The 14,113-nt window shown below is 39.3% G+C and overlaps 1 protein-coding gene across 4 annotated transcripts in view; it reads right to left on the bottom strand.

The window, feature by feature from the left end:
- PDS5B (PDS5 cohesin associated factor B) overlaps positions 1 to 14,113 on the bottom strand; it is a 169,131-nt gene that overhangs the window by 75,142 nt on the left and 79,876 nt on the right. For all 4 annotated transcript variants that reach the window (XM_019498287.2, XM_019498288.2, XM_019498286.2 and 1 more), the window contains exons 10-14: positions 12,359 to 12,453; positions 9,475 to 9,620; positions 7,484 to 7,635; positions 3,825 to 3,938; positions 521 to 602 (exon numbers count right to left, since the gene is read on the bottom strand). In XM_019498287.2, coding sequence (XP_019353832.1) covers positions 521 to 602; positions 3,825 to 3,938; positions 7,484 to 7,635; positions 9,475 to 9,620; positions 12,359 to 12,453 — 589 coding nt within the window. The remainder of the gene's footprint in view (positions 1 to 520; positions 603 to 3,824; positions 3,939 to 7,483; positions 7,636 to 9,474; positions 9,621 to 12,358; positions 12,454 to 14,113) is intronic.

Here is a 14,113-nt window from a genome sequence, read left to right on the forward strand (position 1 = left end):
ATCAAAATTACACCTGGAGAAGAATGGCTTGCATTCCAAAGCTCGTCTTCTTTTATTCCAACTATCAGCTAACTCACGAATACCCCTCCACCCAAAAGAAATGCATGTTGCTATATCAAAGATAACCAGCAAATGGATTTTATTTAACTTCCAAAAAACTTCATTTCTCTTGCTAAGAAGGAGAAATGTCAGTCAAACAGTAATTGTTTGAGATCAGTGGTTTTCAAACTGTTCTGTGGACCCCTGGGGTTCTGCAAGAGGTCATCAGGGGGTCTGTAAAAAGAATGGGGGTAATGATGGAGCAGGCTGGGTGGCCGCATGCCACCCTTGGGAGACTAGATTGCCTGGCTTCACATCAGTCTTCAGAATAGAGTAGGGGTGCTGAGACAGAAGTTATATATGAAGTTGTATATGAAAAGGTTCTGTGACTTAATGAAGTTTGAAAACTATTGTTCTAGAACTAAACCTAAGTTTGTTCTGTTAGTAAATCACAGAGACTATACACAAAGATCAAACTTACTTTGGGCTGTTTAATTAAGTCAACCAAGTCCTTAACCTGGTGTCGTAGCAGATTTTGACATTTCCACATTTCATTCAATGCTCTGAAGTGAAAAAAAGTAGTTAACAAACACTACTGGGTAACATATTATTAACCTGTAACACAAAAAGCCTTCAACTGCAACTGACTTAATAACCTGGAAGGCAATCAGCACCTTAAGTTTCACTGCACACCTAGACATAGATTTAAAATGTTTCCTAATAGAAAAGTAAGGCATTTAAATGTTCAATTTTTAATTCAAAAAAACAAAAAAAAAACCAAAAAACCTTTCATTGGTATTGGATTGAAGTGAATTTCCTATTACTTTCACTGACAAAGGACAGTGAAATTTACATGTGAACTATAAAGAGCTCTTACGTCTAGAAGTCTGAGCTCATCTATCCCAATCACATTCCAACATATATTACAAAACACAATAGTTCACTGGTTAAATGCAATTATCTTCTTTACTAATCTTATTTACAAAATTAACAATTTCAGATTGTGCAATTTTTAAGGAGAATCTTAGGCACATTATAAAAGGAAAAAAATTCAAACCTTTGCAAAGGCTAATCTACATTTTTTAACAAGTTCTTCCACCAGAAGACCATAATCCATAAAATGTCTTCCAGCTCCGAGTTAAAGAAAGTTTGTTCTTTTCAACTTCTAAATATATTTAGTTTTGAAATATACACTGCTATACTATAGAATAACAACAGCAGTTGCAGAATACAAGTTTTTCTCTTGTTCTTGCCCAAAGTAATTACTGGGAGAGGTGAGGAGCTTTTGTTCTTAAAATAGTAATTTATTTTCAGTCCAAGTTTTAAGATGCATGTCAAAACATTTTAACTTAAACCAAAGAGAATTATTTTACTGTAATGTTAAACTTAGCTACCTAAAAAATGCTCTTGATTAATCTAAAGCTATATTATAGCACTGCAGCACTAATCAGAGGACAATGTGGCCAATATAGAAGCTTGAAGCATCAACTTCCGCAGCATTTAAAAGCATTCGTTTGAAAAAATATGTACCCCTCAGAATGGTTAAACAAAACAAAAAACCACACTGCCAAAGGTGATCCAGATATAAACAAATAAAGAACCGTATTTACTTGAATACAAGACAATTTTCCTCCTCCCCCTCAATCAGCATGGGAAAAAGGTTGCTCATCTGACATTTGCACACAAGGAAACCTCATTAACAGAGATCCATGTTTTCCGTTTCCCACAGGAAAACGGTAAACTGAAGATTTTACCTTTTACAGGAGGCAAACGCAGATTTCTCATTTTACCAGAGAAGCCCACAGATTTTGCAGTTTTGTGATGAGCACCCTGCAGACTGGCAGAGTTCCAGCCTGCAGGGGCTGGGAGGGAGCAGGAGGAGGGCAGTCAGGCTATGAAGCTGATTAAATGCAGCCAACGCCAAGCATGACTATAAAACACATGTTCATATTGGGGTGACTGCAGTCCTTAAAAAAAAGGCAGTTGCACCGACCTGGCAGTACAGCAATACCAGACCAGTACTTGGAGAGGCAGGAGAAAGCTCAGACATCCTCCCCTGGTACCAAAAATGCTGATGAAAACCTACTACAAGGACAGGTTAGTGTAGCCCCTCTGAACAAAATGAACAGCAGTAACATCCATTAGGTGCAGTCCCCCCAGCACTTACAATTTTTCAGGTCACAGTGAGCCACTACTGCATACATTTTTACTTCCTCTTCACTCCCACAGCTGAGCTGTGCCTTTCTTTCCCAGTTCCAATAATTCCTGTTTCCTCACCAGCCTTACACGTCTGGCAAACATCACCAAAAATCCCTCTGTTGCCCCCTCTCTCAGCCTGCCACATATGATTAGTGTGGCCACACCCTGCATGAGGTAGAACTGGATCATGCTGAGCAGTGGGGTCATCATGGCTTGAAATGCTGTTGACTCTGCTAAGGCACAGCCCAAATAACTATAGGGTAAAACAGCCTTTTGAATTTGTACTTGTAACACACAGTTTGTACTATATATAAAGTACATACAAAAATGCTGCTTAAAAGTGTTTTTTATGGAGTACCCAAGCTAAAAATTACAGCAGTTTTAAAAGAGGTAAACTGCATCAATTCTGGATGAACTAAGTCTATGGGTACTATACGCAAATTACTACAGCTATGTTTATTTCAAGGTCAGTTGTTTTCAAATTTGCTCATTTCCATGTGATCCAGGAGAGCAGGATCTCATAATATGGAGGGGGTAAAGGGGCTGAAAGGGAAAAGTTGAGGGGAGGGGCAGAGGGCAAGGGGGCTGCCTGACCCCCATACTTATTTTCCCTGCTGTAGCAGTGGGCAAGGGACAAATTCAAGCCAAACCTCCAATTATTAGAGCTTATACCTGGAAAACTATGACACATTTATCAATTTTACATAGATAGAATCTAATGATTGAGGGAGTCATCTTACAATCAGGGTCATCTTATAGTCAAGTAAATACGGTGCTATTTTTCCAGAGGCTGCAGACTTCCCACACTGACAAGTAGGAGCAGAGTGAATTTAACAAGACTGGGTCAAATTCTGAACACTGGAGACAGCAGTAAAACTACTATTAATCATGTCAAATTTATGCTTCTCTTGAAAAAACTATAAAAATCATAAGACCCAAGAACTTCAGTGTATAAGACAGATACAGCCAAAGTGAATGTTGTAGGATAAACAAAGCCAATTTTCCCCATGCTCTCCCCTTTGAGGAACCAGAGGCAGGGGGGGAAGGAAGAAGCAGCAGAAGTAGAACATTGGGGAACAAACTGCCAAGTATAAAACAAGGAGCAAAACCCTTCTAAAAGCCTGTGGTACCTCCTCCTTCCCAGAGGCTATGGGGAGTTTCATTTAGAAGCAAAATATATTTCCACTGCTATTGTGACAAGAAGGTTTTCTGTTGTTAGTATGTATCCTGATTTTTCCCCTAAGCCCCAAGTGAACGCTATCGTAACTGATACAGTATGACAAGATTTTTCCACTATGAACTGATCTAGATATACCTTTTGCAGAAACTAATGGAATACAGTGGTTATGCTTTCTATTAATAGTTTCTTAAAAAGAGGTATCATCTTACAAAAAGCGAAACTCAAAGATTAACCAACTTGTCTAAAGCCACAAAATTCAGAGGCAGAAGAGACTACACAAGAACCCAAATCTCCTCCTTCCCAGTTCAGTGCTGACTCCCCAGTCAGCAGACACCTATCTAGGATCACTATATTTAAAATTCTTTTAAGTAACTATAAAGCTTAAAAATATTATCTGAAAACATACTTCACAGCATTTGAGTCCAGTGTTGCATAAAGGTAATACAAACATTTCATTCGTTCATTTGTTTCCAAATTGTGTGGGACCATATACTGCGCAAAGATGCGTTCAACAAGCAATCTGAAAAACAACATTCAGAAAGAACTTTAGCTATAAAACAGCAAGGTGCACTTACAGTTAAATTACTAAGCATTCATCCAAAAAAATTCCCCAAACTACTCAGCTATTGTAAAGTTTGAACATAAAATCAGGTCCTGGTTAGGAATTCATCATCTCAAGCTGAACTTGAGTACTGCAGCAGAACTAAAAGATGACTCTATTAACACAATACCATGCAAAAGATTATGTAAGTGTACGTACTTGGAGATTATTTTAACACAGAAGCAAGGAATTAAGACTGAAGGGAAGTAACTAGAGAAGTTGCTCAAGGATCAGGCTTTCGACTGATGTTTAATATTTTCATTAATTACCTTAGCAGAAAAACCCCAGGCTTGTACTAATGAAAACTGCTGATGTTACAAAGCTAGAAAGGCATCATCAGCACAGAAGACTAGGCTACTGTGCAAGACTGTCTGGTTGATCCTGATGACTAGGGTTTATAGAAAAGGGGTAAAATTCTATAGTATAAAATGTCAGTCCATGCACACAGCATTGAAAAATGAGCTATTATAACTTGCAAGGAAACTTAGTAGTTGGAAATGACTTGAGAAGGACATGTATGACCTAATTGATCATAGGATGCTTATGAACGGCAAATGTTATGCAGCCATAGGATTATAAACTGCTTATGGACATTAAAAAAACAAAACAAAAAAATGGCGCTTTCCTTTAAAAACTCAGCATGCTCCCACACTGAGCACGGTACATGCCCAGAAGTGGTATAGCATTAGTTGGAACCAGCTCATTCAATGTCTGTATAGATCAGATGCTTTAGTGGGGCTTTTTTGGCGCTTTTATCTAATAGCTGATTGAATCAGGTTTAGATAAAAGCGCCAAAAAGCCCCACTGAAGCACCCGATCTACAGACACTTTGGAGCTGGGTCAAACTAAAATGCTGCTACTTCTGGTAAACTTTTTTTTTTTTTTTTTTTTTAAGTGTCTGTAAGCAGCCATCATTTGTAGGGCTGGAAATGACCTCGTGAAGTCATCTAGTCCAGTGCCCTGCTCAAGGCAGGATCATCCCTGACTAAACCATCTCAAATCAAGCATCTGAAAATTTCCAGAGATGGAGACTCTACAGCTTCCTTAGGTAGCCTGTTCCAATGCTTGACAACCCTCATAGTCAGAACGTTCCTCCTAGTTTCCAACCCAAATTTCCTCCGTTGCAGCTTGAAGCTATTGCTCCTAGTTCTATCCCGTACAATCACAGAGAAAAGGAAATCTCCAACCTCTGCATACTTGCCCTTCAGGTGTTTCAGACTTGTCAAATTCTCCCTTAGTCTTCTCTTCTTCAGACTAAATAAACCTAGCCCTCTCAGCCTTTCCTCATAAGTCATGATTCCCACACTTCTAGTCATTTTGGTCGATCTCTGCCAGACTCTGCAATCTGTCTGCATGCGTCTCGAAGTGGGGGGCCCAAGCTGTACTCAGTACTCCAGGTGAAGCTGCACAAACGTCAACTAGATCTGAGGAATTGCTTCCCATGATTTGCAAGTGATCCTCCTGTTAATATAACCCAGGATGCTCATGGCTTTTTTTTTTTTTTTTTTTTTTTTGCAACAAGAGTACACTGTCATCTCATATTAGATTATAGCCCACTGGAACCCCCAGGTCTGTCTCCAATACTGTGGTCTAGCCAATCATTCCCCAATCTGTAAATGTGCATGCCATTACTCCATTCCTAGCACAGGACTGCACTTGAAGGTGACTGACTTTGGACCATTTCTCCAGGTCATTTCTGATCCTAACCCTACCCTCCAGAGTACTGAAATTCCCACTCAACTCTGTGCCACCTGCAAATTTGTTAAATGTGCACTCAATCCCATCCTTCAAATCAATGACCATTTTTTCCTCCTCTAAATAAATGAGAGAGGCAAATGCAATCCTAAGATGTCGGTTTCAGTATTTTTTTATTAGAGAGGCATGCAATAGTTAGGTCTCTCCTGAAATCACATGTGCAATTCTGGTCACCCAGAGTCAACAAATATGCATTAAAATAGTATGCATAGACAAGATGTACTAGGTTAATCATGAGAACAGAGTATAAGAGCTTCATTAATTTAGCCTAACAAAAGGAATGCTCTCAGAAAATACCATATTTATTCACATACCACGCATACCCTCTCCCCAAAAATCATCCCTCCAAAACTGGGATGCATATCTCAAGTGAGGAAGCTCATTTCTGTACTTGAATTGAAGCATAACCATGCTGTAGCAGCTGCCAGGGCTCTGTTTTTCCCCAATCAGAGAGGGAGGGGCAAGGTACAGTCTTCAGGTCATACGTTTAATCCTTTCATAGCCACTGCCATATCAGCAATACCTCTGTTGAGCAGCCAAAACTTGCTGCCAATTCAGCAGTGGCTACAAGAGGGTTAAAACTGCAATTTTCAGGATTCAGCCATGCTGTCAGGGTGCCTCGTGGTTCGGATGCAGTCATGATTCTAGAACATTTTTTTCTTTTGACTAACATGGATAAAACATGGTGGTTTCTATAAATAATGGCACACAAGGGAGCAATGTAGCTGCATCATGTCCAACTGCTATTAATTCTTTATCCCTAATAATTAAGTACCTATTTGCAGCTGGATTGACTGGCATCAAGCCTTCAGAACAAAGCTCAAACTCATGCATCTGCATCTGAAGGAAGAAAACTTAAGAACTCAGTCACCATGCTTTTTTGACTATATGGGCAGGAGGAGGCCTGCAGGCCACATCCAGCCTGCGAGGGGTTAACACAGGCCCCTGGCTCCCATCTGGTGAGTGCTGCCCCCTCATTGTTCCACCTGCTATGGCAGCAGCAGCTGGAGTCTTTGGGGCAAAACAGCACAGCAGGAGACCAGGTGAGCTTGCTGCCCCACACTGCAGCGGGTAGCACCAGCAAGGGAAACTTGGGTGGGGGGCTTGGGCTGCTCACACAACAGGCAGGAACAGAACTGGCGTGTGTGATAGTGGAAGCAAAGTTGGAAGGCCACATGGAAGTGGCAGTGGGGGACTCATGCAGTGAGAGTCCTGGGAAGCCAATGCAGCCTATGCCCACAACTTATACAGCCCTCAGATTCTCTGAAATTGGACAGCCCTGCAATACTGCATATTTTTAAACATTTCCATAAATCATTTGGGTCTACAGATTTATAGACAGCTGCAATATATAAACTGAATAAATTCAATGAGGGAAGTAACTTTCTAGAGTAATTAGAGATAAGCATGTGAGACCAAAAATAGTAGTTGAGACCAATTCTCTTCTATTGAAGCAATACTGAAATCCATAAAAGTACTCTGGACGTAATCCTATCAAGCCCACAGCTTCCATGAATATTTCTGGGTTTTAAAATCAAACAAAGCACAACTTGGTTCCATCCATTTTAACCTAGGTTGAACTATAATTTACTGGATGATATAAGTATGAAATTTTCTTTTTGTAACTGTTGGTCACAGTGTAAATATTCAGGTTAATTCATTTGAATATAAAAGTCTCTAATCTTCAAAATTTAGTAAAACTGACCTACCGATCATCAATACTGTTTTGGTAATATATATGTAGCAGTTTGTCCTTGATCCATGAAATCTGTTTTGCAGCTTCTTTTCCTGCTTCTGACTGCAACGAATATTTCTTGTATATTTGAGCAAGTCCCATCATAGCTTCTTTTCTCACTCTCCACTAAAAAAAAAAAAATTGTATTTTTAAAACTTAAAAGTTACTCTAATAACACATTTTAGATTAGTAATTCCTGTTCTTTCATTCTCTTCAAAACTGAAATGGCAATTTTAATTGGGAAAACATTAACTAAAAAAACACAACACAAAAAAACCCCACTTTACTGAATTTCGTTATGTTTACTACATGGAGAAAGGCTTATATTTATTATTCTATTAGCTGCTACCAACACTTTCAATATCATCCATAGCTAGAAGGCAAATAAAATCAGCTACATAGCAAATGACAAATCCTCTGGAACTGAAGCAATTATATTTCTACTAATCAAGTATTTTTTCCTGAGATCTATATTGTATATCTACCATTATTTTGTCTGCAACAGAGGAAAACATGCCATCAAATAAAATAAAATCAGAGAAGGATAAAACGGCAATTGTTAAATTTGCCTTTAGAATCCTTGCTGTAAGTGATATAGGGTATATGAGCACACTCTATAACAGGGGTTCTCAACCTTTTTCTTCCCAGTCCCATCCCTCCACAGCATGCTATAAAAACTCCGCAGCCCACTTTTGCCACAACAACTGCTTGGCTGCCCAGCCCTGCCCCCAGGGCGCCAGGTACAGTTGGCAGGGTTCAGTGGCAGGGAGCCCCAGGGCTCCATTCACCTGAGCAGCATCACTGTGGAGCATAGCCTACCCCCGCACAAGATGGGGACTGAGGGGCTGGAACCACCTGCACCCCATTCTCAAGACCTGCCTCAGCCCCAGGACTGAGGCGGCTCCTCCCTACACCCAGCCAGGCAGACCCCCTGAAACCTGAAATGAGCACCCACTCTTTAATGCTCAAGGGGCACTGTTACACGTGCTTGGGGACGGGGAGAAAGAGGGTGCCACACTTTAATTAGAGCAGCTTCAAGAGCCATTCTAATTAAAGAAGTGCAGCATCTCATGTATCACCATCCCCGTGCTTCAAAATGGCAGTTGGGGCACTTGCACTAAAGCTCATTCAATGGCTTTAATTCAAGTGCCCCCACTGCCATTTTGAAGGACGGGGACACTGATCCACAATTCACGGAAGGCTGTTGGAGTTCGGCAATTGCCACACACTCCAGCAAACCTGATTCATCGAATCGGCTCCACCACGCTGTAATTACAGTGCATTGGAGCGGCCTCCACATACATGTACAGACACTCAAGGACAGGAAGAAAAAGACTAAGTAAATACAGGCAACCCCTGCTTAACGGTATTTCACTTTAACGCTCATTTTAAATTGATACCTGATTCTACTTAGCGCTCAGCATGTTTTGTTATAATGCTTGCAGTCTCCATCTTGGGTCATTAAAAACACTTGTGGTCGCCATTTTGGACAGTCAAAAACTTTCGGTTTCACTTAATTCTTGTTTCGCTTAACACTCGCTTTTTCACAAACCAATTACAAGCGCTAAGCAGGGGTTGCCTGTATGCTGTTACACTATACTGCAAAAACTGAAAGGAGGTAGAGTTTTCCCTAGTTCTCTGAGAAATGCACATCAGTGTCACCAGATATTTTCAGCCATCAGGCAATGGTATCCTTTTAGTCTATTTTAGACTAAAAGGTATCCTTTTAGTCTATTTTACTTTATTATACTTTACAATAATACAAAAATTTTGTCATCATTTGGAATTCTTATTCAACTTAACAATTCTTTACACATTTTTTAGTTTTTATAAACTGTTCACACACAAATATTTATATTAGCTTCTTGACAAAGCATGCTTTTTCTATAAGAAAGGATACCAAATATGATATTTGAAATTAAACTTGTTATAATTAACCATTACTAGTACTATTGTACATCTCACCCGTTTGTCTAGCGTCCTCTCTCTCACAAAATTAAGTAGATGATCATTGACAAGCAAAAGATCTTTTTTAGCAGCAGTCACTATGGACACAATAACATCATGCCTAATGGCTTCTTCTGGGTCATGTGACCTTACTTTAAGATATTCTGAAAGGAAAAAAAGAAACCACATTATAATTAAAATTAAATATTTATGCAGCTTTAACATGTTTAAATACCTAAAACCTGGTTAATTATTTTAGAAACACGACTATAAAAGATGGACATATTTCACACTTTCAAATATCAAGTGCAAAGTCACTACATTTCTCATTAGGCTGGATTAGATACAGATGTTAGTTAAATAACTAGTTTTTTGTTCAGGCTATAAGCGCATTGATAATTTAGTCAGACAAGGTTCCTTGGGTGAATTTGATATCTTTTATTAGACCAACCCAAATAGTTGGAGAATAGTTATTAAGCAAGCTTTCGAGTTCAAAAACCTTTCATCAGGCTAAGGAAGTTTCAGCAGTTGGTGTGTGCTCTTCCTGGATGGAATGAAAAGTAAAGAAGCCGGGGCTGGGCTGGGAGTCAGTTGCCAGGCAGATTATAATGTATCAAATTAGTTAGATTTCAGAGTCAAAACTGAGTTAATTAGGAAACAAAAATATCTTCCTGAATTCAGTCTCTCTAAGTGATTGTGATTGGTCCCCGTTATCATTATCCCCTATCCTCAATTCTTTCACACAGTGCAAGACTTCTGCTTCTAGGACTGTCTAAACAGTTTTAGGCAGCCATAAAACTACAAACACAAATAGAGGATACTGTTAATTTTTTGCTTTTTTCTTTTAGTACCACATTTACTCGAATCTAAGACATTGAATTTAAGACAACCCTCCCAAAATTAAATTCTATACATGGAGAATTTATAAACGTTACAATTTTCCATGAGCAAAATCTAATTACTAGAGAGTTATCTTTAATTCATCCTCCCCACCACTGCAAGGGGCAGGTAGAATGGGGAAGTCAAACAGAGGGCAAGCTGCTTGTGCCTGCCCCTCTTCAGCCTCCACCTCTGCTCCCCCTCCTGCCCCACTCCCATTCAATCTCCTTGTCTCCCACATTCCTCTGCTCCCTTCCTCCCCCACTTCCCCTTCAACTTCAGCTTCCCCCCTTGTTACCCTTTCTCCATGCAGCAGGCTCTGTCCCTGTTCTGATCTGAGGCATGGTGCACAGCCCCAGACCAGCCCCTGCAGCAGCTGTGCAAGCTGCGGACCACTGCTATGAAGCCCGGCTGGGGACATACTCTGTGCCCCATGCAGCAATACAGATGAAGCCTGCTAACACAGAGCAAAACTAAGGAGGAGATGAAGAGGGGCGAGCAAGGGAGCAGAGACTGCATGAGGGGGAGGGGAGAAATGTTGGGGTGCAGAGGCAGTGAGGAAGAGGGAGAAGGGGGGCAGGCAACAGCTGCAGCTACAGCCCCAACCCAGGGTAGGGGCCAGAGCCCAAGCCACAGCAGCTGCCTGCCCCACCACTACTCTTGTACTTGATTTTAAGACAAGGGTCTCCCCTCCCCCCACATTAAATGAGATGGGGACACCTCATCTTAGGATCACGTAAATACAGTATATATATTTAAAATTAATTTCTCCTCCTTCATATCAGTAATTTGTAAGAACACCTTTCTACAATTGCTTAGAGCAGCAGTGCTCACTCACAGGTCAGATGAGTGGCACGTGGCTTGTCTGCAGGCCCGATCACACCCTGGGGCCTGGAACCACCCCATCCAGTCCCCCGCGCACCTTATTTGGGTCCTGGGGTTCATTGCTGTCCCTGTTCAGACCTGCATGCTAGGTTCAGATGCGGGATCAAATGCACAGGACTTGGGGATCATCACAAGTCCAGAGATTTGGCAACAGAGAAGTACCACCACTGCCCCACCACCAAATTTCTAGGCCCATGGGGAACCCTAAGGTCCAGATGACACAGCACTGCAAGTTAAAGCTTAAGCACCCCTGGCTTAGAGAATCAATAGTGAAATTAGAGTCACAGAACAAAGTTTGTACACGGCTAATAGTGGCTACAAATAATTATATTCACCTCACTCTTTAATGATTTAAAAAACATAAGTTGTGCCATCACAAAATTCCCAACACAATCACCACTGGCATTTAGCAGAAATACCAATTACATCCAGAAGTAAAGTCCAAACTCATACCTACAGAGGCTTTAAAACTAAAATGCCAATTAATAGGCAAACTCATTTTTTAAAAAACAACTTTCAGCCAAATAATTCTTAAGACATCTTCACCTACAGCACACAGTAACAAAAAAACAAAACTCAACAAGGACATATTATTCAAAGAGTTCTATTCTAGAATTAAGTGAGGAGTTTAGCATTTTTTCAGGGACTCAGGCTCAACCAAATAAAAACCCAATCAAAAGTGACTGCTCTCCATACCCCAATGCTTAATGCTGTAGACCAAAAAGTCTGGTACCAGAAGAGCAGAAAAAAACTTCAACACATGCTTCTGCTACAAGTGAAAGGAATGTCATCATCACCCTTTCTGTTAGAAAAGGGCTACAAAGATTTTACAAAAATTTTGGTTAGGGGCTTTAACTATATTAATACTAATACTTCATAATATATTCTGCAAAAAAATGTGCAAGGAGTAGTGATCATATACTGTTAAATAAATAAAAGATAAGTAAACTGGACCAGACTCTTCATTTTCACTGGCTTTCATGTTTACATTCTTTGTAAAAATTACTTTATTTCAAAACCTCATTTTCTCAAATGCTGTGAAACCACAACAGTGGCCAGATACCTGATTCTACTATGTATCATCTTTCAGAACACAAGCATGTTTTTTAATATTTTAAACTTTGTAATAAATTGGTACCTGTTAAATCTTTTGCTAGATCTGGATGGTTCATAAGGCAGTGGCTAGCAAATTTCACACACTCAAGCCGGATAGGCACATGGATATCATTAAACCTGTTTTAAAACAAAAACAACCATATTTAATTATAACAAAATGAAACCATCTTGCACTTATAAGTTTTAAATTATTTTATTTCACTTCCATCACAGTTATGTACTTATTTCTATACATAAAGGACCAAAGGAGTAATAGTCTAATACTAGGTTCAAAACAAGGGAGGGTCATTTTCATATTTCTGCTTACATTAGCACCATCCCATTTTCTTTCCCCACATATTAAAATACAGCTCTGCATGTCTGAATCTATTTCTAAGAGATGTGATGATAAAGTGGCCAAAACAGAATTAGACTACAAGGTTTTTGGACATTAATTAAAGCAAAAGTACTCCAGAAACTACTCTCTCCTTTTATATTTAGCTTGGGGATGAAGAAACAACCTGCTTAAAAGGAATTATAACAAGCAGTTGCTTTTCTAGCATTCGCTCCTTCCACAACACCCTCCCCCCCCCCCCCCCCATTTCCTAATTACACCCAGGAAACATTTTGCAAACACTTCTGTTTTTCAAATATGGATACATGTACAAGAGATGCCCTTAATTTGACTGTGATAATCTAACCAGTCTTGAAAGACCTTAAAAAATGCCTGTATGTGTATAGCTAATTTATCTGCCGAATCTTAAGAGACATATCCTTCCCTGAAGCACATGCAAAACTTCCGTGACCACAAAACTCCAGTTACTTATACGGGGAAGAATCTATACATTACTTTAAAAAAAACATATACACATGGAGTGCCTACTTCTGGAGCAATAATACTAATACTACACCCATTTTGCCATAATTTTTGGTATCGTAATTCAGTCATTCCAAACAACCCGTTCCTTCTTACACTGAATAACATCATAAGGGAACACTAACAGATCTCAATGGGCACATCTACACATTCATTAATGAGCTTTTGCTACTGTGCATTAAGTTTAGTACCTCTAATATGAGGTACCACCATAAAGGCACATTAGACTGTCCTAATGCGCAGTAGCACAAGCAAACAGTTTTTAGTGATGCTTACAGCACAACTGCCTATTCTACTGCACAGTAGCATATTAGCACATTTTATGTGCCACTTAGAATAGGCTTTTGCACATTAAAGCACACATGTAGATGCACCCAATATGTATCAAATTGGATCTAAATGGAATTTGCGTTAAAAAAACTGTTTTAAAAAACAGCACATTTTCAAAATCAAATCTTAACAGAAGTTTATTAGTGCTTGAAAAGATTTAAAAAACCCAAAACAAAAACCTGTCCTTATGTTTGACTTTAGGAATTGTTCCATAATACAAATCACAAATGATATTCTACAAAGATAAACTTTTTGGGGGAAAAATAAAGAGGGTATTCTCAAAATACCATAATATTTTCAAAATACCTTGAATTTAAAATTTACTTATTTACTTCCAAGTTTCCAAATTTAAGACTATGGCATTTTCTAGCAGTTTCCATATATACTGTTAAATGTCTTCTGGCACAAAAGTCTATAATCTGAATGTAATAATTGTACACATTAAAAAAATTTCAGTAAAATTGTTTTCTAAAATGTACATTGTTATGGAAATACAGAATTACCCTGAACCTGTATGAGAAGTGGGTTTATAAAGGCATTAAGGATTGTATGTCAATAATACAGCTTTTTACCTTTTCTTGTTTCAAATGT

Source organism: Alligator mississippiensis, chromosome 1 (genome assembly GCF_030867095.1).
Source record: "Alligator mississippiensis isolate rAllMis1 chromosome 1, rAllMis1, whole genome shotgun sequence".
Lineage (NCBI taxonomy): Eukaryota > Metazoa > Chordata > Crocodylia > Alligatoridae > Alligator > Alligator mississippiensis.